The 26,726-nt window shown below is 39.3% G+C and overlaps 2 protein-coding genes across 30 annotated transcripts in view; both read right to left on the reverse strand.

Annotated features, from left to right (window-relative positions):
- PPFIBP1 (PPFIA binding protein 1) overlaps positions 1 to 26,726 on the reverse strand; it is a 656,824-nt gene that overhangs the window by 390,053 nt on the left and 240,045 nt on the right. The gene's annotated exons all lie outside the window — the stretch shown is intronic.
- Positions 1 to 26,726, reverse strand: part of ABCC9 (ATP binding cassette subfamily C member 9) — a 71,225-nt gene that overhangs the window by 15,124 nt on the left and 29,375 nt on the right. For 9 of the 13 annotated variants that reach the window (XM_041397102.1, XM_041397108.1, XM_041397103.1 and 6 more), the window contains 18 exons: positions 24,334 to 24,442; positions 23,112 to 23,222; positions 22,493 to 22,565; positions 20,526 to 20,631; positions 18,915 to 18,953; positions 15,451 to 15,489; positions 13,496 to 13,597; positions 12,029 to 12,113; positions 11,467 to 11,547; positions 10,403 to 10,540; positions 9,693 to 9,818; positions 8,975 to 9,071; positions 7,798 to 8,045; positions 6,727 to 6,875; positions 5,883 to 5,952; positions 4,917 to 5,074; positions 2,756 to 2,848; positions 9 to 111 (listed from right to left, as the gene is read on the reverse strand). In XM_041397102.1, the coding sequence (XP_041253036.1) occupies positions 9 to 111; positions 2,756 to 2,848; positions 4,917 to 5,074; positions 5,883 to 5,952; positions 6,727 to 6,875; positions 7,798 to 8,045; positions 8,975 to 9,071; positions 9,693 to 9,818; positions 10,403 to 10,540; positions 11,467 to 11,547; positions 12,029 to 12,113; positions 13,496 to 13,597; positions 15,451 to 15,489; positions 18,915 to 18,953; positions 20,526 to 20,631; positions 22,493 to 22,565; positions 23,112 to 23,222; positions 24,334 to 24,442 (1,927 nt within the window). The remainder of the gene's footprint in view (positions 1 to 8; positions 112 to 2,755; positions 2,849 to 4,916; positions 5,075 to 5,882; positions 5,953 to 6,726; positions 6,876 to 7,797; positions 8,046 to 8,974; positions 9,072 to 9,692; positions 9,819 to 10,402; positions 10,541 to 11,466; positions 11,548 to 12,028; positions 12,114 to 13,495; positions 13,598 to 15,450; positions 15,490 to 18,914; positions 18,954 to 20,525; positions 20,632 to 22,492; positions 22,566 to 23,111; positions 23,223 to 24,333; positions 24,443 to 26,726) is intronic. The other 4 variants (XM_041397111.1, XM_041397110.1, XM_041397112.1 and 1 more) reach the window with 3 other exon arrangements.

Genomic DNA, 26,726 nt, shown 5'->3' on the forward strand with positions numbered 1-26,726 from the left:
GAACGTACCGTCCTGACCTCCAGCCATCTGTTGGCAGCTGACAGAAATAAGTAGGCAATGTTGTTCGTGTCCGTCAGCTCCAGCATACGTTGTTTAAATCTGGCTTCGTGCCTGCCGAGACCAAAGTTGTTATGTTACAACATATTACGCACTCACGCACAAAAGGGTGAAGCATTAACTCTGCTCTGCCTTCTCTCCCCCAGCCCAAAATTTTTTGCCCTTCTGTTTTTGCCAAAGTTTGGGTTAAAAGCTCTTCCCTAAGAACACACATCTGCTGCCACAGCTCCCCATAGCCTGACACGTGGAGTCGGGATTTGTTTGACAAGTAATTCTGTTGGACTAGGGTTTGGACCAGAGAGTGTCCCCTCAAAGAGACTGCAATGCCAGGGTGCTGGGATGGGTTTTGTTTCCCAGAGCTGATCCACTTTTTATAGCTGTGGATTGTAGCCCACTCCTCCCACAGATGAGTGCTGCTGTGGTCTCTCAGCTCCTCCTCACAGGCCACTAGCAAGGACAGAGGGCTCACCTGTCAGCTTAAATCTGATTTCAGAAGTTACCTGGCCAGCTCCAGGGCTCTTCAACAGGGGTGACATCCCTAAAGTTTCAACTAATGTGGACGTAGAGCGATCTGTAAATCAAACGTTTCAGCTACTCAGCCTAGCTGTTTTCTCAGCCAGTCACACTTTGTCTAAACAACTGGGAAAGTCCAATCAGGGAGAGCTATAGATCACCTCTAAATTAAAAAAATGAGTGGTGTTACCTCCATTGCCATTGTTCCTGTCTCCCCCACACAATGCCCATCACATTTAAAAAACAGTGCAAGGATGGCATAGTGCTGAAGAGCCAAGGTACATTTGGGAGGGCAAGGGGAAATCTCTATTGGTGCTAGTGTATTAAATTCATGGTGCCTTGCACAGTCAGCTGGAAACCATTTTGTTGTAAACCATATTCTATTGTCTGGTGAATACCCTCACTTGATTAAACCAGCTGAACTTCAGTCAGCAGCTCAGTGTCTGTTTTTATCTTCCGTTTCAAATTCTCAGGGCCCTGCTGTGAAGCACCTCTAATGCCTGTTCTTCCAGAAACTTCCTTTTTTCCCTGCTATTTCCTGCAGATATTTTATTTCCCCCTGCACAGCTTGTAAACATGACAAGCAACCTCCCCAGAACAACTAGCAACAGTAATGATGTGGGGAGGAACAAGGCTGCACTGACTACTCTGCTCATCTGCTTTCCTGGCAGCAAAACTCCTGCTCTCCTAATGGAAAATCTGACATGCTCAATCTGTGTTTTCATCCACATTCAGCTCATCTTCTGGGCACTTTCAGACTTTATCCTGTCAGATGACGAGCAGCAAAGGTCACTGAGATTGCTCTCTGATCTAACTGTACTGCTTTCCGGTAAGTTATGTGAGGAGCTGCTCAGTTTTATCCTGGAACATACTGAACCCAAACTGCAGAGAATGACTAACAGGACCAGCAGTAAATAGAAACTTGCAGACAATAAATGCAGGAGACTTCAGGTTTGGTGGGCTGTGGAGTACAGGCAGGGAAATGAAATGGCTTCAAATAGCACCAGAAATCCTGAAAAACTCAATTGTTGTGGTACCCTCGGTTGCCTTTTGCTCTCTGCCATCCAATCCCACATTACTTTTTTGTGGTGCAAAAAAGATTTGAAGCACTCAGAAAGTGCTAAGCTCCTTCATGTTCCTCAGGAGATAACGTCAGGTTCCTAACCTTCCTCAGGTGATGAAAGGCCACTCTGAACCTCTTGAGAAGTACTCAGCATACATCAGCATCAGGCCCTAATGATGACTTCCTGTTTCAATACATCATTCTGTTGATAAAGCTAGTTAAAGCATTTCCTGTTGACCACTGGGTCACACCTCTACCACACAACAGTATTTTTGCTTGTACTTCCACAGGCCTTACTACAACACTCTGTGCTAATAGCTGAGGTCCTAAAGCTTAGCTTGATGTGAAGAAACAGCCTTAAGCTGATCAAATAGGTGTAGAAATGTCATTGCAGTGGAATCTGCTCTGGTTTGGAATTCTACACAGTGCAGAATGGGTGAAAGGTGCACTTACTGGGAAAAATCCTCAAGCTGGCACTTTGACAGAGTCATCACCATAATGGAGTGAAGATAGGAGAGTTTGGCTTATATTTCAGGTAGTAGAGAGAAAATATGTGCATGGAAAGCTTGCAAAACTCTCTGGATCTTACAGAATTGATTTTTCAGTTTTGATTAACAAAGGGAGGTTTTACAATATTAAAATAAAGTTCTGTTCTGCTGCAGTTTTCTTGGAAACTCTCAAGTTGCACGCTGCCTTTCAGTTGGAGAGTGCCATAATGATGTCTCCTTGCTTGGGTAGTGGGTTAAACACAGAACTGATTCAGGGACACTTGGATATTTCAGGGGGTTTGAAGGGGCAATGCCTCTGTCTGCTTGACAAAATAGAGCTCCCTGCTGTCCGAGTTAAAGGTATAGTTAAATTATACTCATCAAAAGTTTAAATATCATATCCTAAAAATGTAATCATCTTTAATTCAGTGGAACACCAATACATGTGCTACTGAAAATTACAAAATGTCTTAAGAGGCATAGCAACAGGAAAAAAAATCCATTATTTTTTTCCTAAATAGCTTGATAAAGTTCTTCAAATTCAACAGTTTGCTCTCAGACATGCTCCAAGGAAGCTGAACAGGCCAGCCTGACCCTCAAGCCTCCCTCTAATAATTTTCTTTCCAAATTTTACCCGAATGCTCTGATGGTGGTAAGGCCTTCAGCTGTCTCAGAGAAGTGACACAGCAGAGGGAGCTGGGTGCTGTCATCAAGTTCCTGGAGGTCCCTGGGAGTACAAAAAATAACAGATGCCCATTACAATGCAAAGATTTCTGTTTCTGGCAGAAATTTTGCTGCACAGATGACAAGAACAGACATTTTATGTATTGCACATATTCTTTTCAGGATCACACAAAATTTCTATAGTACAGAAAGACACTGGCATGGGAATATAACATTCCTTTTTTAGCCACAGGAGCCTTTGAATCATCTCCCTGCTGTCCTCTCCATCTATGTTTGATCACTTTAAGCTTCTATTTGCCCCCCAGGGATAATGACATTATCATGTCTCTGCTGGATAAAAACCTGCTATCCATTTTAGACAGATCCTCATTATGTTTTATTCTCACAGATTCTGCTATATTAATAAAACTAAATTAAATTCAAAACCACTGACTTTAAACTTCATAGCATGTTATTTGTGACTCTTAGGTCAGGTATATAATAGGGTCTGTGTATCAGGAAGTTTATATATTTTATGGCAACAGCTGGCCTAACAAAAAAAGCTGTTTTTGCACATAAACCTGGCCTCATTTTCCATATCTGGAAGTACCACAACATGCTGAAAGTAAAATATTTCAGATGATACCAGATCTTCTCTTTGTGCTGTTAACATTGGTTGTAGCAAAGACAGCACTGACCCAGAAATAATATGAGTGATAAATTTCCCTAATTACTCAGCAATGGCACTTCCAAGACCTGCACGGAGCAACAATATTTAAGTCCAAAAAGTTCCAGTCTTTTAAAAGAGGAACATTTTCCAAACCACAGAAAAAAATTTACATCTTTCTTTAACACTCTGCCATTGGCATAGCAGCCAGTTGTACAAACAGAATAAAGTCCAGCTCATTAGAGATTAAAACTTGTTATCAAAATCCTACAAATTTTGCACACTCTATTTGATAGGCTAGGAGAAACAACTGCTTGATGTTGCTGCATGTTGCAGCATGTAGAACTGAATTTGCTGCTGATGTTTTGATGATAAATATCTTTCAAATTTATGATGGAAAATACACAGAAGTTTTTGAAAGATGTAATGGAAAATACAACAAAGAGTCAAAGTGCTGCAAGAAATACTGTAAATATTTGCATTTCTAAAAATTAGTGAGGCTTATACGCCTGCAAAGGACTGCATGCAAGTGAGTTACAAATACTGGCTGAAGCTATTCCTTCATCCTAAATTTCCCAAAACTAATTTTTAGGGAAATAAATTGGATGTTTTCATTTCTATTGTCCATCAAAAGAACACAAGTCACATCTCAAGTGATTTAAAATAGTTTAACAGAATAATTTGAGAGTGAAAACCAGGTCTGATTTGTCAGCCACCTTGAGATCTGCTGTGCTGCCACACAGAGCTTCATTTTGGAGGTATGGTGGGCAAGAACAAGGTTTCTGAAAAATCTCAGAGAAGTTAAGCAACTTATTTCAGATTTAAACATTTCTGAATTTATGAATTCTGATTACAGAGTTTTCTTCTAAATAAATCTTGGAAGATTCTGGCTGATAACAGAAGACTAAGGGATTGAATTTAAGAAAAAAAAACATTAAATGGCTTCCTTCAGATGTTTTATGAAATTATACAATAAATTTACCACCAGAAGCATGACTCTCATTTTGCTGAAAAAAATGCACTCTTTACACCCAGCCAAACTGCCCTGGATATGGAACACTTTACAGTGGAAATTACTTCCTGTGGAGCTTTTTTCCCCAATATGAAGGAAAAGCCATGATTGATGTTAATCCAGGGAATTATTTTCTATTCTCTACTAATGCTCAAATGTCAAAGAGGAGTTTTGACCAGATACAAGCTCAGATGATTAACAAACTTCACATTCATCTCACTCTAGAGCCAAAAAATTGCATTCAGTTGGTGTTACTTCCCCAAATATGCCATTTATAGCCAGATCAGTTGGAAATATTCCCCAGTGCATGTCTCAAACTCATGCCTCAGGATCAAAAGCAGGATGCCATGGCCATTTCCCCCTTTTTTAGCTCCTACAATCTCACATTCCACCACAGTTCTTATGTTCAATATTTCATGGAGGAAACTTTCAGGACGGTTCTTTAATACCTACTTGGAAGCAACCCTGAAGTATTTCTGGATGAAATAAAATGCTATGCCCAGGGGCACAAGAGCCACAAGGAACCATGGAGTGGCATAGGAGATCATCCCAATGGCTGACAGGCACAGCAAGGTGGATCTGGTCAGAGACTCCAGTGTGGGAGGGATGTGCTAGAGGGAAATGAAAAATATCCATGAGCAAAAATCCCTGGTAGCACCACTATACGCCTTTTCCTATAAGAAAAGTGAAATAATACCACTCATTTATATTATCCTAATATCAGGAGTCTTTCTGTTTCTGTGGGTCTCATAGCGAAATGTACAGGAGTTAAAAAATGAGTCAGTAGGTTTTTGTTTTCTAAAGGTCAGAGTTTCAAAAATCATGAGGAAATAGGAGCCATTTCCACCTCATTTATATATCAGGCAAGGAAGAGAAAATTGTTCTTGATATGCCAGATATTTAGAGAAGTAGAATGCTCTGTCTCAGAGTCTCATAATTTTTTATTCCACATTCCCATCAACCTTACATTCAGGATTATTGTTCATCCAAAAATTTTAATGCACAGTCATAGTGAAAGCTCTTCCTCTCCCTGAATGCTCTAAATTCATAAGTTCTGCCAGCCATGGTGGAACATTTATCTGTCACACCTACTCCCATATATTCAAAGTTGTTATATTCTACTGTGTTTCCTGTTTTGAGTCCAAAATCTGATGTTTTCTTAATCCAGATCTTCCAACAGAATCAACCACTCTGCATATGAAGAAATTAAGAGCCACCACCTCCCACTATATTTATTTTAAAGGTTACTTGCCCTCACTACTACGAACATGTACTTTTTGAGTGTCCCTATTATCATTCTCAGAGCCTGGTTTTGCTATGCCTTTCTCTACTGAATATTTTACTACATCAACTTATTCAGGATCTACATGAAAATTTGCAGAGTCAGGACAATAGAACAGAATATATTGACACATCTACCTGATCAATGATATTTGTATCAGCAGAGAAGCGATTCAGAATTAGCCCCAGCGGAGTCATATCGAAGAACCTGTTGGACAAATTAAAACCAAAAAGTAACCTGCAGAGGAATTCCAGGTTTGGATTTAAAGTCCAGTCAGACAGAACACAGAGCTGTGTACAGCGATTGTCTAAAACTAAGCAATTAATATGAATAACACACCAGATCACCTTATCTGCCTCCTGACTGTCTAAATGCTTCTTTTGGCACTTACCCCTGAAAAAAAGTTTTGCCTCCCCTTCCAAAAACCTGCTGTCTTGTGTCCTGATCTTACCTTCTTGCTCCATCAGGATTTAAGATCCCTTCCAAAGATCACAGCCTGTTCCTGGCTGCTGCTCAGCCTCCTTCTAATGGGCACCAACCCCAGATGTCTCATGGAAGCACTGTGATAAATTTATTTGCTAATCAGGCATCCTTTGGCCATTCTGCTGCCTGTGAGACCCTGGGTATTGTGCACAGAAGAAGCTTTGGTGCCCACATGGTTTGACACCATGGCCACTGCTTAGAGATGGAGCTGGGTGCCCTGGAGCCTGAACTGCCCTCAGAGCTGTCCTTGAGCCCCCAGCGCTGAAAGGGGTGCCAGCTTTCTGAAACCTTTCAGCCAGATAAAAAACAGGGGCAAAATTTCACATGTTCTCTCATGGAATGTTTTCCCCCCATGGTTAGCTCACTAATTATTTTCCCTTTTTGAGGGCATGAAGGAAACAGGTCAAATTCAAGAGCTTTTCCTGGGAGTACCCTTGCAGCTACAAAGAGGACAGGTTTTGACCATGTAGCTTTTCAGGGACATCATTTTTGCTGCACCTGATTGGTCCAAGGATGATCTTGTTGAGGAGATTGTGGTGTAGGTTCTTGGCTGCTGTGAGGCCCATCCACTCCACAGTCAGGGATGTGATGAGGCAAAGGACAATCCCAGCTCCAGAGAGGATGCTGAAGACAGCTACATGATAAGTCTAATGGAATGACAAATACATTAATGCTAGAAATAAACACCCATTTTTCTTTTCTGCTAGGAAGTTCCCAAGGTACCTGGTGCCCATCAGCTACTATATCATATCTCTTGTATTACATAATTATATATCATCTTTGGGAAATACAAGAAATATAATGAAACTGCAGTGATGGAACTGCAATTCATTAAGTCCACATAATTAGAAGTTCTGGCAGGTCTAAGATCCCTCACTCTATTGTACCCCTCAAGACCTTGAAATGTAGCTCTTAGAACTGTGAAGACTGATTATGTGGACAAAAAGAAAGGATTGTTAGCCAAGAAACTTAGGGAAACCGAGTAGAACGTCTCAAGAATTAAGGCATTTGAGAGATGTTGGAAAGTTCCACTTTAGCAAGTTCAAGCATTATGAAATTCACAGAGCAAATCCTGAACTGATCTGCCAGGGTTATAGCACATTTAAGCCTTCTGAAAGTATAGTAAGTGGATTCCATAAGATATTGTACTTGGGTCAAATTTACAGATATAAGCACATTGTACTTAAGCAGAACAATTGAAGACTTCCATTTTATTTTATTTTTTTTTTCCTGACAGGACATTACATGACAGTCAGTACTTAGGAAAGTGGGGTCATTTACTTAGAAGACCAATTGTAAAATCCAGATAGAAAAGTTTAGTATAAGACTCCTTACTTGGAAAGGTCAATTATTTTTCTACCTTCACATATTCTTCTGTTTCAGTTCTGAGTGGTCAAAAATATTGATAAAATTTGAATTGCTTTATTTTAACATTAAGAATCCATTCATCCTGTATAATAATCTACCTGCCATTTCAATCCAGCTGGCTTCTAGATGAACAGCAAAAAATTACTTTAGAACATGTTTTCTTTCATTTTTTTCCCTGTCAGGCTCCGATATCTGGCTCACCTTCTCTGTGCTCTTATCCTCATCAGCATTCCTGGCTTTGTTTGTATTGTCCATGGATGTCCACGTAGCAAGCCAGTAATCTATGGCCACAATAACTGAGTGTTTCAACAGCTTGGAGAAAATCATCAGAAAGAGCAAGAAAAATCCTCCAGAGGTTAGATATCTCCAACAGGTTTTCCATGGCATCTTTGTCCTGAGCCTCAAGACAGTTGACATGTTATCATCTTCATCTTCTTCCTCTTCCTCCTCTGTGACTCAGACATTTGATCAAGTTAGCATGGATTCAATAATAACTATACCTTTTTTTTACCGGATTTGTTGGGATTTTTTTTCCTTCTGCTTTGAATTTAAATTTTAACTTCAAAATTCAATTTATCTTTTAAGAACAGCAAACACTTCAGACATATTTTCATAAGACTTCCCCTGTGCTTTTTAAGCTATTCTATAGTTTGCCAGTCTTTGACTTGTCACAGTTTTGATATGAAAAAGTTTCTATAAACCAAATCTACTTATTATTTAGAGCCTTTCCCAACCTGTTCATCAGCTTTTATTATACAGTCAGCAGAGAAATTTGGAAGATTTTAGAAAACCCTCCAAACCTTTCCACCCAGACTCTTCATCATCTGTTTGTATGAAAAAGTTCAATTTTCCCTTCAGTCAAGAGTACTAAATTGATAATTGATCACATGCTATTGAAACACAAATGGTGCAAGACTCCTGCTATGGAAAATATATATTTCAGAGGTGTATAAAAGTGAAATTAAATTTTTTTTTTTATCCCAGATAATAAGAATATATATCTCACAGCCCTGCAGGAGGGAAATTTCCCCAAGAAGGGAAATGTTCACATGTTCTTGACAGCTACCTCATTTTTTTTTTTCTTTACAATTTTTTATGTTGTTGTACTTCTATCTCATCCCTCAATAACTCCAGGCACTGTGAGTTAGCAAAGATATTAACTTGTTTTGATACACCCTTATCTCTGCATGATGTTTAGGGAAATATATGGAAAATCCCTTGAACATGTCCTATAGTAAACTCTGCAAAATATTGGGCTTTCCACTATTATTACCAAGTGTCATCAACAGAGTCACACTCTGCTGCTAAGAACTGCCAGCTATTAAAGTGGAAAGGCAATGAAAAATAGTATTAAATAAAATGAAATTGTAAAACAAACCTTCATCTTCATCTTCCAGTTGTGACTTGGATTCTCTGGGGTACATGGCCCTTCTAAGGGTTTTTCTCTCAAGAGTTGTCTGGTCAGCTTCCATATCCTGAAATAATTAGGTTATCATTATTATTATTATTATTAACTAATAATAGATTTTATTCATTTGAGAGATCATTTATTAATTTGAGAGCTTAGCTGTACACCAATTATAGTAGTACTTGCAGTAATCTCAAAGAGACTTTATATGGATCATTTAACTTACAGAATGGAAAAACAGTATTTTTTCAATTTAAATTTCAGAGTATCCAGCTTTGCCCACTTCTTTCCCTCTCTCTCCCATTCTTTCATTTCCTCTCTTCTGGAATGGTAAAAACGTCAAAAACAGTCTTTAGAGAATCCTAAATGTTCATGGCAACAACAGAATAAAAGGATAAGAGATACCATAGGAAGTTTCTGGGTCCAATCCTTGCCCCACCAAAGGATCAGTTGTGCACCACATTTCCAAGGGTTTCTTGGCTAAGATATGCTTACAAACCATCCATGATGGATTTAACACACACTTCCTGGACAATCTCTTCCAGCCCCTAAAACTCCTTACAGATCATGTGGTTTTGCCCTAAAGTCAAGTTGAAAACGTGCTTCAGACATGGTTTGGGTTTTTTTCAAATTGAATGACAAATATTTCTTTGCAGAAAAGTTACCCTTGCCTAAATGCTCTGTTTACCTTTTCCAACTCTTGATCTTGGCGATTCATCAGAGTTTTCCAGTGTTCATATAGCTCAACGTCCTTGTTTTGGATATCCTTTAGGGTCCCTTCTCTAAGCACCATTCCATCCTTCATTGCTATGATCTAGGGGAGAAAGCACCCAGCACTCAACAACAGAGATACCATAATCACTGACCTGGATCCTACAAAATATGTCTCACCATTAGTGACAATACCATTGTGCAAATTTCTGTCTTCATTCAATATTTTATTCAATATTTTATTAATATCTTTGTAAATTTGCTGGCACAGCTTATAAACTGAAACTTGTATAAGTCATGCTTTCCTGAACATGTAAAAAGCATTGAAAAGAAGGGATAGAGAGTTGCAATCAAAATAAAATTCTCCAGGCTTTTTAATGAACAAAAAAACCCTCTACTTAAATAATGTAAAAATAAAATAGTTATTCCACTATAAAATCTGTGTTAGTTAAAGTGGCAGTTAGCCATATGGCATATGGAATTAAGGAGGGACTCTATTGCAGAGAAAAGCAATAATCCCATTAAATGTTATGGTTAACTTCAGGAATTGCCAAGACTGCTTGTAGTAGCAAGCCTCTGAATAAAACTTCACCTCTGCTAGGAATTTTTCAATTTCTCAATAACATCCTGATGCCTGCTTCTGGCAATGATCCTTAGCAAATTTTTCCCTGGTACCTCTTCTCTTACCCAGTCAGCATGTGGCAGATATTGTAATTTATGTGTCACCAGAACAAGAGTCCTCTTATCTTCTTGCAGAAACTTCAAAATCCCCTCCTGCATTAAATGATCACTTAAGTGAATGTCCAGTGCAGAGAATGGGTCATCCTGCAACCACATCAAATTGAAAAAATATTAGAACAGGATACAAAAGTGAGGTTTATTCCTAAAATAGTATTTTTAAAATAGGAAACTCCTGTCTTTACTGATGTTTCATCTCTCTCTAGTGACTAGGACCCAGTCAGAGGGCTGTGCTCCAGTGAACTGGAATCCACTGCTCTTCAGTTCACAGCAATGGACTCAGTATCATTTCTTGTGTCTGGCTATGTGGTAATGCTGGTGCCTCACTGACAGAGTGCAGGAACACCAGAACTGAAATTTCCCATCCAAATTTGAAAATGCCAGGATCCTAAGCCAAACTTGGGCACAATTTTGGTGTGAAACTGGCACAGGAAAATTAAAGCAGAGTTAGCAACTCTTCTCATTTCCTCCAAACTAAACTACAGACATGCTTGGTCTGTACTGTGAGTGAGTGTGGCTGGAAATAAGGCACCATTCACATAAGGATATCAATATGTAAGCACTTTTTCTTCGAAAAGTCTCTCCTTAATTTTGAAGAGGCTCAAACAGCCCCTTTATGAACCTCCTGAAATTCCTAATATGTCTTGAAAGTAATATCAGAGAAGGGAAAGGCTGTCCAACTCTACAGCACCCTGCAGGAGAGTGCTGTGCCCTCAGACTGTTCATTACGGCTCCTTATCAGAAATCCTGCTGATTTCTGTGGGACTGTGCTGAAAGTAGGTCATCACTGAGAGCAAGAAGGAGTTAAGACAATCTGTTCCACTCTTCCAGTGTAAATCTGTGCAGGAATTCCCACATTCATCAGTCTCCCAGGATGTTTTGATGCTGCCTCTTTATAGTTTGGTTTTGGAGTTGAATATAACTCCATAGGTCTTCTAAATATAAACTAAATATATGGAATTACAGTTTTATTACTAACTTTGCACGCTCCATGCAAAAAAGAAAAATCTTACCAAGAAGACAATGTTGGTGTTCTGGTAGAGTGCTCGAGCTACACAGATTCTCTGTCGTTGGCCTCCACTTAAATTAATCCCCTAATGATTCAAATGGATCAGAAATAGGCATCTTTGAATACACATTATGACAGGCCTTTGGAAATGTGATTTTTTTTTTTACAATTAGAGGATGTATAGTAAATAAAAAACTTCATTAAAATGCTAATTATATTGATAAACAAGCACAGTCCTCGTATCAGAAGGAAAGTTATTATTCATGGATAAATGTAAATTATGAGGAGATGCTCTGAGCACAGTCGGCTTTTTCGATTGAAAGTACAACCAATACCAGCATCACATTCTGCAAGCAAAATATGGGAGACTTTGGTCAAGAAATCCCATTTGAGAAATAGCTGAAGAAGCAGAAGAGATTTCAACTGTTTTGGGTAGTAACCCTTGGTGAATTACAATTATTTACCAGTCTGGCAGCCTAATACAGACTAGAACTGTCTGAGTGACATCAGGGAGTGTCTTCTTAATACAAAGGCCAAGCAGAGATTAAAGCATTCACATTATTTACCCTTTCTCCAATTTCTGTCTGGTCACCAAATGGCAGTAAGTCAATATCAGGCTGCAGAGAACAGGCATCTGTAACAGCCTTGTATCTGGAAAAACAACATGGTCATTGCAATTGTTTACCCAGCCACTCACTCTGCTAACACAAAAACCTCCAGGTAGACAATACCACAAAGTTTTTATTGCTCTGTGATGGATGGATAATTGCAAAAATAAGTAGGCCAAAATGATTTTTGAGAAATAATCCTAGAGCATTGTAAATGAAGCATTGTAAAAAAATTACCTCTTTATTAGAAACTTTTATTGGCAAGACTGCTTTTAAATTATGTAAATTATTGAGTACATTCCTCCCTATCATGGAGTTGTTTTGTTAGACTCCAGAGTGTTTGAAGGCATTTTCCATTGAGTTTTTAGCCTTCTCCCTTTAAGTGCCTCTTCATTTTCTTTGGAGTGATGTTACCGAATAAAGGGTCATTACAGTGCTTCTGGTCTTACCAGAACCAGCAAACCACTTGCAAAATGCTGACATTTTTTTTGTGAGATTTCTGGGTCTGTAGCAGTGATCTGCTGATAAGCAGCTGGGATCAGACTATATGAGTGATGAAACTCAGCCTTGCCCCTTTGAAGCTAGTGAAATAAACTGATGGATATAGTGGCTGAAGAATCTGGTCCCTGAAATTTTGGTGCTTTTCTGGATTTCAAGGCATGTGGTCATAGTTAGGCTTTATCAAGTCAGAATGGAGTCTTAACACATCTTAACACAGCACAGACTGAGAGGAACTGGGTGTTTTTTCAGTAACTGAAAAGAGAGAGAGTGTTGCCTTTGAAAACATCAGCAATTTGTTTTCCTTAAGTCCAGTCACTTTTTCACATTTGTTAATTGACCATTCAGAAGGATGGAAGAAGCAGATGTTGGGTAGGCACAACATAAGCTGTGCACCTCAGCTTTCATACTTCCTTCTCCTGTATTTCCAAAGGAAGAATCAAGGCCATTCCCTGGAGGCACCCCATCTTCATAAATGCTGTTTTTGGAAAGTGGCTGCTCCAGTAACTTGATCACAGCAGGACTAGCACATAAACTCAGTGGAAACATGCCTAGAATCCCTTTTTCCAGAGTTCTTTGGCAACCTTGGGCTCCATTAAACAAAAGAAAATTACATAAGTAGTCTCCAGAGATGGGATTCATTTCACCTTGGAAATGACACATATGGCTTCAGCTGTATTCTATGGAGACCCACTTCCACTGTGGGATTTCTCACAAACATCTTAGACACATGCTCTGGTTAGAGGAGCATTCTGTCTTAAACCAGAAACCTTCCTCTGAGATGAACTAAGTCAGGTCAGCTAAATCCACCACAGGTTTAGCATGCACCGATTGATATTTTCCAGAATCTAAAAACTTCCTCCAGATGCCAAAAACCCCTCTTTAAAAGGAGCTGCCAGGTGTTTTTGCAAGGAGGTGGATATTTACCTCTGCTTATTAAAGGGGCTGCCAAAGATTATGTTCTCCTCCACGGTGGCATTGAGCAGCCACGGCTTCTGAGCTGCATAAGCCACGGAGTACCTGTTCCTACTGCAGACAGACACAGAGTTTTAGTAAGAAAAAAATCCCTCACACTATAAAATGTTTGATAATCAGGTTTTTTAAAGTTAATTTCATGAATGTGCATTCAGAAAAACACAGGGGAACACATAAGCAAAACAAAAAGAAGGGAAGAGTTTTAAATTTGATGCTTTTGTTAGAACAGCACCCACTCTCTCCCCTGATGGCAAAATCGACACTCCAGGTTGCATTCCATTCTACTATAAAAGGCTGGTACCTACCTCAATGTAGTAATTGCAATTCAAATCCAAATGGAAATTATAAATGATACTAGAAATATTAAATTCTCACAGGAATAGTTATTTGGCATTATTTTCTCTAACATGAAAACACAGAGAGAAAAGGCACTGTTCAAATGGCATTGGCACAATTGACTTGCTGCTTTCTGAAGTGTGAGATTATTTTATGTGGCTACACATATCAAATACTTGTTTCTCAGTGAATACTTTTTTTCCTTTCAGTTTATTAGATCCTCAATGATATTGGAAAAGAGGACAGTTTAATACAGATTGGGAAGAAATCACAGTAGCCTCCCAAGGATTTATTAGACAATATAAATGTGTCTGAATGCCTAATGACATTTATCAATAGGAGCATGAATATTCTTTACTTCTGTCTGTTTTGCCAAGGTACAGCAGCAAAAATGGTCACGTAATTTCAGAAATTTTTCTGAGATGCCCAAGGTGATGTGAGGAAGGTGTGAACTGGTACCAGCTCATGGATCTTATCATAGAATCATGGAATGGCCTGGGTTGGAAGGGACCTCTTGTTCCAGCCCCACTCATGGGCAGGGACACCTTCCACTAGCCCAGGTTGCTCAGAGCCCCATCCAACCTGGCCTTGAACACTTCCAGGGATGGGGCAGCCACAGCTTCCAGAGATGGGGCAGCCACAGCTTCTGAGCAGTCTGTGCCAGGGCCTCACTACACATTCAATAAATAATTTTTTTCTAATATCCAGTCTAAACCTGCTCTCTGTCAGTGTGAAGCCATTCCCCTTGTTTTGCCACTCCAGGCCTTTGTAAAGAGTTTCTCTCCATCTTTTCTTTAGGCTCCATGCCGGTTCTGGAAGGCCACAATGAGGTTCTTTCTCAGTCTCTTTGATGGTATTGCTTCCACCAAAACATTTGCTGAGCTTCATTTGTAAGCATGTAGGATTTACTACTTGAGAGAGGGGGTGCTAAGGCAGGAGAAACAGCTGGTTAGAAGCTGTCAGCAATATCCCAAAACTTCCAGGAGTTTTAGCTGTTCATATGCACTCATATGAAATACATCCTCAAGATTATGGGGCAGCAAATCATGGTGTGGCTCCCAACCGCAGCTCTGTGTGCCACTACCTCTCTGTCATTTATGACATACTTTTAGTGGAGTTTGTCCTTCTTTTAAACATGGAGCCAGGGGTGGAGTCCCTGCTTGGCTTCAGCTGGAGCTGAGCTGGCTCCCTCTGTGCTCTGCTCCATCCCATCCCAGGTTAGGCACCATGGGGAACCCAGTGCTGGGCAGAAAACTCAAAAATACATGGGAAGAGACACCTAATGATGCTTCATACCCAAAGATTCTGCCTTGCATAACAAGGAGCACACTGAACTCTCACTGATGTCAGATGGAAGCTGAGCATCTTTCAGACAAGAGACAGAGGTAGTGGTTCACTGGCGGAAGAAGTGTGGGATCCACTGGATTTGCACAGGCTATCAATCCCACAGTAAACAATTGCCAACATGGTAAGGAAACACAGAGATGGCTTAAGAGCACAAAGATGAGGATTTGGGAAAATTCTGAAGAAATTAATGAGTGTTTTATGATACTCTAGAAAAGAAATAATACCTTCTGGATGCTTCAACAGAAGGTTCAGTTTCATTTACACTGTAAATTATAGTAAATGACATTTAGTAAGCAGGAAATATAAAGAATAACATTTTGTGCTAGTTTTACACACAGTGAACCTGGAATTAATTACATACTTTAGGAACTCAGCACAAGTTTGGGTTTATATGTTCTTGAAAGGAAAACAAACAAGGTCTAAGCAAAACCATAATACTTCTCAAAACATGACAGTTTCATATCTACAAGGCATAGTGGCTAAACAGGCAAATTATGTTGTTAGAAAATGTATTAAAAATTAAAATTGTATCATAAAACCTATTAAAAATTCAAATATTAATATTGCCTGGCAAGCAATAAGTTAGTTTCCCCACACAGTTCTGCCAGTGGCCTGCAGAAGTTGATAACTGATGTCATATTTCTCCTGGAGTAAAGACAAGCTTTGCAGCCACACTGTAGGATCAGAAGAGATTTTTATCTGTTTTGAATCTCTTTGTAGCACTAAGACTGCATAAAACTGCAGAGCCCTACAACATGTAGGTTTTCCTTGTCATGCTCCACTTCTTAAGGATCATATTCTTAAGAAATACATTCTGAAAAGCATTCAAATATTAGCCATGACATGAATAATTTTGCAGCTTCCTCTATTTGTTAATTGACTTTTTAACAGTGCCAAGAGCCTGGAATGGCAGGGAAAGTAGTTTTGGACCAGCAATGGTGCTCATTCCAGACATAGGGATGAATCACTGCAAAATGCAAAACCTAAAACAGATTATACCAGGTAGATAGAAATAGGCATTGGAAGGGGGTAAAAAACTCATGCTAAAATATTATTTTCCTGACTTTATAAAAAAGCCATGAGCAAACAAATTCTCTTCTCTCAAGCCTACGAACACTCCAGATGAAACACTTTCATGTTGAGATAGAAATGGCTGCTTGACTGCTGGGATACCAGTAAGTGCAGCTGCAATCATTAGCAGGCTCTCCAAGCCTAGAAAGAACATAAAAATTCTAATAGCAAGCAGAGTCCTTGGAATGCCAGACTCATGGATTAAGCATCTTTCCAGAATGCCAGAACTGAGACATATTGTTTTCTGTACTGCACATCAGCTCTCTGAGGACTTGGATAATTCAGGCCTCCTAAAATGCACAGTCTGCATTTTCTTCATGCACCAATTGCCAGAGAAGGTGCTGCATCAGAGGGGAATAAGTCTCAGAAGTGTCAGAGAGCCACACAGTGAGGGTCAAAACAGACAGCCCCTCACTAAAACTTGGTCTCTTATTCAGCAGAGGTTTCCAGTTTTCTCTACAATGGAAAAAAGTCACAAGAAAGCAAAAGATGAAATCTAATAAGAGATTGAAAAGGGATTGGGAATTAGGTGAAGGTAAATAAGAAGAAGAAACCCTAAACTTGCTCTATTCAAGACCTCCAAGCTTTTATTAGGAGAGCACTGCAGTGGTAAAGAGAAAATGCTTTCAGCTATAAGTTTAGGAGCACCTTCTGAACTACAAGTCAAGAAAAATTGGGCACAAGCCTTGCAAGACTCCTTGCAATTCAATGCCAGATTTAATCTGGTTGCCATGACAACCAAACAGACTTTCTCAATGGGTAAGGACTAATTTTAAGAGCTCTGTTTCTTAAACCCTTTTTCCTTGGTTAGAAATTTCATTCCTGGGTTCACTTGACAAATAGACTTTGATTATCCCAAATTATGAATGAGATTTCTGTGAGAACCCACATTTGCCAATACTCCCATGAATAAACAGAGAGAAGACAAGACCTTTAATGAGCTAGGACCTTCACAAACAAGGGGATTAAGTATTTGGTTTTATTATCCTGATGGATCTGAGAGAGTGATGTGATTGCAGGGCATGGGAGTGGGCTGAAATTGAAGCTCCTGAGATTTCTAAAAAAGGTATTTTATTTGCCTGAGGGGATTAGCATTTATTTCCTCTAGTTTATTTATTTATTGAAATGTAGCTATTTATACTGATTTTTAGCTGTACTATAAAATATACGTATTGCCCATAATGGGGTGTGGTAAGTTCAAGTCTGAAATTGTAGGAAGGGCCAAACTAATCAGTAATTTTTATAGGATTTTGAATATATAAGATGAAAAAACAAACAAGCAAAAAAAAAATAAGAAATCAACGGAAATCAAGGTTTTAGGAAAAATAAAAAAGAGGTCTTGTTGACGTTTAGACACTTTTATGGTAACTTATAATATTTTAAAATAGACTAAAGCATGTCTGAGCAGGCCCTGATTCCCTCATCCTACAAAGTAATGAGGGAGAAGAAAGGTGTACAAAATCTCTGGGGTACTCCTGTAGCCACAGAATGAGCCATTTCTTCTGCTCATATAGGCAGGAAATTGAGGCAAGGTGAGGACCAAGCATCTACACAAATTCCACACAGGAGTTTTGAGGAATTTAGGCCTGTCCCTGCAACCAGAACTGGTAGTTCTGCTGGTTTTGGCCGCTGTCATTTATGTGGATGATTTTTTATCCCTCCAGTGCTCATTATGACCTTCAGTGCTTTCTGTGAGCTCCTGTGGTGTAATCTTTGGATGAGTATTGCACTTGGCAATCTTTCTGAGGGGAGCACTGACTTTTCCTAATATCTGTCACATCCTTCTGGATAATTGAGGACAAAACAGGCCATTTTTGAGGTTCTATTTAACAGTTCTTGTGTTTCCTGAGCTTTCCACTTAGCATACAACAAGCTGTTTGCACATAATCCATTTCAATGTAGAAAAAAACACATAGCAAGTGAAAGTTTCCACTTAGCCCCTCTTGGCTTGGCAGTCTGAGAAGATGGCTCTGATTGTTTGGCTTGATGTGCATGAGGGGAATACATATCTCTGCATGATTCCTACAAATTATTAAGAAATAACTTAGTAATAAATAACTCTCATCTGAAACAGGCTTGGCTGAATGATTACACCCAGACAGCCCCATGCACCAGTGTCTATACAAGACTCTCAACCTGATTGCTCATTGGGAAAACAAAAACCCAGCTCCATGTCTAAGGATGTCACATTTCTGGGTCGTGCCTCATAGAAGTGGGAAAACCTGAGACCCAGCCCATAAGATTTCCCCTGGCCAAGATCTTTTACAGAAAGATACATGGCCATGCTTTATTTCCCTGAGATGCCAAAGCAGTGACAACCCTGGCAACAGGACACACAGCTCACACTGCAGTCAGCCTCCACAGCAACAGGGCATTTGAATCCCAGTGATGCCTTGCAGGATTGTCCCAATACAAGTGGGGCTGCAATGTTATCCATGCTTACAATTATTGTTTTGTTACAGCTGAATTTGCAAAGGAATTCACCTAGCCTGTACTTTATCCCTGAATCGGTAGCTGTGTTAGTCATGCATGGAGAATCACATGGAAAGGAACTTAAAAGAGTAAATAGGACCTTTATTATGGTTTTACAAAATACAGGAGCCACTTAGTTAAATACCTGAAGTCTCCTTCTGCATTCATCTGTCTGCCAGGCAGTCTGAAATTACCAGCAAAATATAACCATGTTTAAATCAGCTATATCACAATTATACCGTGCAATGAAAAAAATCTTAGATGGTGGCTAAAACCTGAGTTTCTTGGTGTTGTGGTGATGTACAGACTGCTAATCAATTGACAGCATGATTCTCTCTCTTGAACTGACAGCATGATTCTCTGTCTTAAAAATCTTCTAGATTTTTTTCACAATTCATCATTACAAAACATTTCGCAAGCTGCATCTATTATGTTTCTATGATTTCTCATTTTTTCTTATCTTTCCAAGGTTCCATATCTTTATCTAGGAAAAATCTGAGTCTTTCTCAAATACTTCTTTCAAGACAATTGTGAGAATCATTTCAAGGTACATTCTACTTATTCCTTTTATTTTTTTTTAAACTACTGAGAAAAACTATGCCTGATTGTGGTATAAAAACTTTCTTTGCATGTCTCAAAGAAATTAACTGTGGTAGGTCACATATTCTTCTTCCTTCAAAGCCTAAATTCATATATAATTAAACTAATTTTAGTGTAGCCTTTGCTTCAACTGTACCTGCTACTGCAGTGAGATCATATGTTTAGAATAGCAGAAAGTGAAGTTTAGAGACCAAAAATTCCATGGATACTATCACAGGAAAAGCAAAAAACATCCAGTTTACAACATTGCTGTAAGAAAAATATGACAAAGGCGGTTACAAATCAAGAGATAGGGCAACAAAATATTGATCTATGTGACAAAATTCCCTCTTTTCTCAGCAAAAAGATAATTGAGAGGAGTTTGGCTTGATAGTTTTAAAGAAACAGAACTGATCTTTAAAACCAAAGAACAAGTGTTGGGGTTACAGCACATCACTTCCACTGTCTCTGCCCTGCTTAGGCTTGAAGAGTGCTTGGTGCCCCACTTCATTTCGTGGGAAGTTCTCATTCACTGATTCTGAATCCAAGGTCTGACCTCATGGGCAGTTCTCCTTTCAGAAACAGCTTCTGCCCAGCCTTTACTTTTAAGGTGTATGGTGTGCTCAGGCTGTTTTTTGAGTGTATTACTGTGAAGAGTGACACTGTTCTATAGGTGAGGCCTGGGTGGGTACCAGGGAAGGAGAAAAACATTGCTTATATGTAATTTTTTTTCTGCCATCAGTAACAGTGGCTCTGAGTGGAAATACATCCTTTCCTTTAGGCTGGCACCCCACAGATCCCACTGGGCTGTAGAAGCTCCACACATTCACTGGTGGGTACAGGAACAATGTGACAATGCTGCCTTCAATTATAGTGAGTATTGAAGCCTATTTGATAAAAGGAATAGCCTATGCTTTCTATCCAGGTCATTTGCTAGGCCATTATATTAGATATTAATCACCAGACTAGCCTCTTTCCCTTCCTGGGGCACCCTGCTCTGCACATGACAAAACAGTGAAAAATTCCTCCTGCGTTTGCAGGTGATGCGTTCCAGAGAGGATGTGGATGATGGTAATCACTCAACATGCAGTTCTGAGGCATGAAGTTTACATTTCTCACAGCAAATCTCAGCCTCCTCCTTAAATGAATACAGCAATTAATAGATATATAAACATACTTGCTCCAGTGAACTTTTCCCTCCAGGGTTTGCATCTCTCCCAATATAGCAAGGAGAAGTGAAGACTTGCCACAGCCAACTTGGCCCACAATCATTGTCATCTGACCTATGATAACAGTAAAAACAACAAAACACTTTTTTAAAAGAAAAAGAAAACAGAAAAAGAAAAAGAAAGTTATACTCTAGTTCACAAGGCCCAGCTAGATTCAGCTCTAGAGAACTTGAAGTGATTAAAAAATTTTTTTAACATCCACTACTTAATGAGCAATATTGCATGCATTCATCTGTGGAAACATTAATGGTTTGCAGTACCACACTAATCTCCAAAGGAATTAGACTTTTGCTCTTACCTCTATTAGCATTTGTTTTATGGAACTTAAGAAAGTTATTTAGGGTCAAACAATATATGATGGGGAGTGATTATTCAGCCTGGAGTTCCATGAAAATTTGGACCAATGTAATGAATGAACTGAGATTAATTTGGGCCAATCTAATAAATAAACAAAAGAAGATCCATTACTCTTTGCTTTGCTGTACTTCCCCTTCCCCCCCAACACAAACACTTTCCTACCTCCAGTCCCACTCGGCAGTGACAACGGTGCTTTCAGATCTTCCCATAAACTGATTGAACTCACTAATTGTGCTGGCCAGTGCATTTCATAGACTCACAGAATGTTTGTGTTGGAAGGGATTTTACAGATCACCTCATTCCATCCCTCTGCTGCGGGCAGGGACACCATCCACTAGCCTAGCTCACTCAGCCCCATCCAACCTGGTCTTGGACAATTCCAGGGATGGTGCAGCCACAGCTTGTCTGGGCAACCTGTGCCAGGGCCTCACAAGGAACAATTTCTTCCTCATATCCAATCTAAACCTTTTCTCTGTCACTGTGAAGCCATTGCCCCTTGTCATGTCAATCCAGGACCTTGTCAATAGTCTCTCTCCATCTTTCTTGTAGCCCCGCTTTAGGTACTGGAAAATTTCCAGTTAAGCTTCGCTCCAGCTGGGAGCCAAGGGTCTTATTCCTTCCAGAGGAGGCAAACTCTGCGTCACCCAGCCTGCGAACTCATGACCTCAGACTGTAAACTCCTGGAGCATATACATTTTGCTGGTGACACTTAAGGCTACATGGAAACAAATCATCCAGGATTGGGCATTACTAAATCACCATGTGACAGCAACCTAAAGTAATAGTCTATTTTAAAACAAAGCCCTTGATAGGAGATCAAAATAAAGCATAAGACTATTTAATAACATGAAATGCCAGAAGATGGTGTTATGAATATTACAGCATTATCAACAACAAAAAATTATTGTTGTTATTATTAACAATAATAAAAAATAATAGTTGCTACTTTTCACACTTGCTATGCAAGTATTCTGAAACAAACCAGCATTTTGTAAACCTGTGGAATCCCTAGCCAAAGACATTGAGGATGCAGGCAATTACAGGAACTCAGCTTGATAAAGAGAAATTCATTAAGTAACAAAATAATTAAGGATTTCTTGACAGAAAAACTCCATCTTCTGAATGAAAATAGTTGTGAACTGGAAGACTGTAATGTTCATAAATGGCAAGAAAAGTATAATACATGAGTGTTGCTGAAAATAACATAGTTAGATGGACCCTTGGTTTGAATGAGTCTGGAGTTCTCCTCTTTCTTTTTTTTCAATTTCTCTATTAAAAATAATAATGATATTTTTTTCAACCATTTTTATTCTAACTCTTGACTTAGTTTGTGCTATTATAAAACTATATAAACTATATAGATATATAAAAGCCACATAATTTATCTAATGATATTACTATATGAACAATACAGCTCATGACCTTGTATAAACTTTTAAACTCTATTTTTTTCTTATAAAATTCTAAATGTATACCTTTGTCCATTTCAAAACATGAAGAAGTGGAATTTATAACAATTTGACATATATTTCATATTTAAGGTGTGCTTTCATCCTACCTGTTGGGATTCTAATGTTTATGTTGGACAGTGTAGCTAAACCACTTCCCCATGAAAAGTATCCATTGGTCACCTACAAAACAATTACCACAAATCAGATATTTAAAAACAGCAGGGGAAAAATTAAAATTATTAATTTAGATTTAAAATGCCTTCATAAAATAAATCTGTGATTAATGAACACAGTGTGGTATGGTTGTACACACAGAGATAAAAGCAAGCAAAGTTTGTAAAGATTGCCAAACCCAAAAAAATTGTGAGTAAGAAAAGATAAATACACAAATGTATATAATGTATGTAAGGCAAGAAAGGGATGATCTCGAGCTGAGCTCTATTTACCAAATACTTTCATTCTGTCAAATACGAGACTAAAGATTTGGACATCAGATTCATGATGCCTCTTTGTTTCCTGAGAAGACACAAAATAACTGGTAAATTCTGTAAAAACTGGTCTGAAGCTCATGCTTCTCACTGTAAATTTGGCTAGAGTGCTAACTTATTTAAGGGCTTGCTCTTTCCATGAAAAATTTGAAATAACAGCAGAACTTGGGCACCATCAGGTGCTGTTGCAGGAGGACCTGTGCCCTATTTTCATGAGGGAAAACATTTTCCAAACCACCTTAATGGCCACATCATCTATCTCCACAGGCTGTGTCTGCTTCCTTGCTGGCTGCTCATAGCTTTCAAGCTGATACCTCAGGGGCTGCCTCCTGTTGATGGCCTTGGTGTGCTACAGAGAGAGAAGTGAAAACAGGAGAGGAGTTGGAATCCTCGTGAGAAGACAGCATTTGATGCCCTGCAAATCAAACAATCCATTCCCTTTCCTACCACCATTCCAGCTCAGGAAAAGCAGCCAGTGCTTTTCAAAATGTGATAATACAGATACAACACTGTCATGCACACATTTTAAATGTTTTAAACACCCTTAATTGAAGCAGAGAAAATATTGGGATGTTTTGCTTCCCATGCATAACCATCCCAAATTTAATCTCTACCCTCCCTTTCAAACCCTCTCCCCATCATCTGCAGTCTCTGTAAGGCTAAGCAAAAGGTGGACACGACAAATAAAATAAAAGCTGAAACAATCTCATTTTTGTTTCTTTTTTTATCTTCGTTAGCCCAGAAAAACAAGAAAGGTGTTGTTTCAGGTTGGCAAGCTAAAATAAAATTTATTTTGTGCTAATCCTTTATTTCTGTTTCTGTCTTCAAGTTTCAGTCACATTTCAAATTGTACAGTCAGTTTGAAACTGTTTAAATATATAGAAAAATGTCAAAATGAATAAAACACCTTTTCCCAAATCACCTTCATTGTAGTTCTTTGTCTTCAAATTTTACTCAAATTAACTCTATGTTTAGTACTCTAGAAACAGCATTTTGGAATTAATTCCTATTTCATAAAGTTTGGTGTTGTTTTTTCCACCTTTAATTCTGAATTTCCCAAAACAGGAATTGCTCCTCCCTAAGGATGCCCAGTACAAAATGGATTGTACAGGCAAAATACAGTACAAATCCCATAACCACAAGATATCCACCTGGGCCTTCTATAAAAACAAAGAAGGTTAAATTTTAGTAATATTTAAATATGTTGGCATATCATGGTTGGTTTAGGTTTAGGTTGCTTTTTTTTTTTTACTGTTGACACTTGATCAATGCTTAAGTGTGTTTGGGGACCCTTCATATCATAAAAACACAGAGATTAGGATATAAAAGAGGTAAAACTGGTCAATATTAGAGTCAGGCTAGGAATAAAACCTCCCAGGTTCTGTCAGCTTGGCCACTGGCCATGTATGGGCTATATGGCCTCTCTCCTTTGAAATTCAATGTCATAAAGCACAACTTACAAGTCCCGTGTGCTTCTTACAGGATTCATAAGGTACAAAGCTGTCCCCCCCTCTCCAGCTGTCATCTCCAATCTCATCACTCAGGAGAAACTCATTCAGCTTCTGTACACTTGAAAGAAAACAGTGGACACTGAGTTACATAAACCTAGGTTTCCACAAATACATTTCCTTTTTTGTGCAGTCATGCCAGCAGGATTTATCAGAAATATTCCAAAAGAAGTTCTTGGGATACTTTCATCTGCCACCCTGATGGCAAATGAAGATTTATGTGTGTGGAAGGACAGATGAAAATAATTAAGCATTGTACTGGTAGCTGGGAATGAAGAGCAGAGCAAGTCATGAGGGTGCCAAGGGAGCTCCGTGGGAATGGTTTCCCTCTTGGCAGGCTTATCTCTTCTGTGCCTTTCTCAGGCCATTGCAGTCAGGGTGCAGAAATAAGTCATTCACCCACCTCCATCCTCTGGAAATGCCAGGGCAGTGGGTGCATCCTGACACAGCTTTTGCATCTTATAAAAAAAGACACTAAAGCTATTAGAGACCGTCCAAAGCAGGTCATGAGGATGGTGAAGGGTCTGGAGGGAAAACCATCTGAGGAACAGCTGAAATCACCTGGCTTGTTCAGCCTGAAGAAGAGGAGACTTAGGAGAGACCTCACAGCAGTTCTGCAGCTTTCTCACCAGGGGAAGTGAAGGGGAAAGTTCTGCAGCTTCTTCATGACAGGAAGTGAAGAGGCAACTACCAATCTCTGCTCTCTGTGACCAGTGACAGGACTCAAGGAAACAGCATGAAGCTGTGTCAGGGAGGTTTAGGTTGGATATCAGGAAAAAGTTCTTCACCCAGAGGGTGGTCAGGCACTGGAACAGGCTCCCCAGGGAAGCAGTCACAGCCGCAAGGCTGACAGAGTGCAAGAAGCATTTGGATACCACTCTAAGGCACAGGGTGGGATTCCTGGGGTGTTCCGTGCAGGGCCAGGAGCTGGACTCAATGATCCTGATGTGTCCCTTCCATCTCAGCATATTCTGGGATTTCATGGTTCTATGCACATCATGCATATGGGGGCTGGGTACTGCACACCTCAGCACAGCCATGGCCACCCTGGAGACACACAGCAACTCTTTTCTTAGTTCTTAAAATTGTCTACTGGGAAACACAGCATACAAGTTCAATTCATTCTTCATCACAGGGGAATTTGATCCTCTTTCTGTCCCCCTTCCTTTCAGAGTGCTGTAAGCACCTGGGTCTTTAAGATTCCAGGGAGGGGATGAACAAAATCACACACCAGTCATGGTGAAGTTATTACCTTGCAAAAAGTAAAATCAAGGTGCATTGGGCCAGAGACTGGGAAAGCAGAAGGACATATGCCTTCATATCAGGGATTTGAACATTAATCTGCAAATGAGAAAGTAGTCCATTTCAAAGCCTGTCTGTGTATTTTGTATTAAATTATCACTACATCTTCAAGATACAGAGAGACAGGTTAGCAAGAAAGCACTGCTATTGTCATTATTTCCTCCTACCAGCATGCCTATTCCTGTCTCCTCTCTTGAACAGAAAACTTATGTGCCCCATAAATTATGATATGTTTCCATATAGAATTTCAGTCTTACATAAGGGGATAAGCAAGAATTTATTTTCTTTTAGAATATACAAGACCTTGTTTTGATCATGCACCTAAAATGACATTGACCCTTACTTTGCATTTGAATGAGGTACCCTCAGAAGTTTTAGTGGCACTAGAACTACTCTTGAACAGAAAATTGAGATTCTGACCAAAGTATAAGCTCTTAATCACAAAAATAATAAGCCCATATTCGTGTATGTATTTGATTGAGGATAGGGCCACAGAGTGGCCAAACACACATTCTTTATCCTTCAGTTGGGGGACATGATTTTCATGGGAGAAGGATGTTAGGAAATTAGTTTGACAAAGGATGCAGTTTGTTTTGGCAAATCTGATCTTAAATATTGCCCTGGGGGTAGCCAGCAGTGTTAAGGAAAATGTACACACTATTTTGATATTAGGGCTATGCTAAACACAGTTCAGAGATGTAGAGGCTTGGATGATTTATAGAGGAGGCTGGAGATTTTCCACTACTCAGAAATCATTTTCAACCTAGGGAAAACACCTGCTCCTGCTGCTGCTTTGATAAAAATAAACTCTGTTAATTTTTTTGTTTGTTTGTTTGTTTTTTAAAGTCAGTGTGGCACTGGCAAAGAACAGCTGTGGAGCCTGAAGTCCCTTTGACTGCTGTTTGATATTACCATTACCCACTAAAAACAGGCAGTGACAGCAGCAATGCCATATCTTGCCAATGTGCCTCAGCCTCAGCATGAAGGAATGATGTTTCTGGGTGGGAAGGTTAGTTCTGTCTTCACATCCTGCTAGTGCTTGG

Source organism: Onychostruthus taczanowskii, unplaced genomic scaffold (assembly GCF_017590055.1).
Source record: "Onychostruthus taczanowskii isolate IOZ18803 unplaced genomic scaffold, ASM1759005v1 scaffold136, whole genome shotgun sequence".
Taxonomy (NCBI): Eukaryota; Metazoa; Chordata; class Aves; order Passeriformes; family Passeridae; genus Onychostruthus; species Onychostruthus taczanowskii.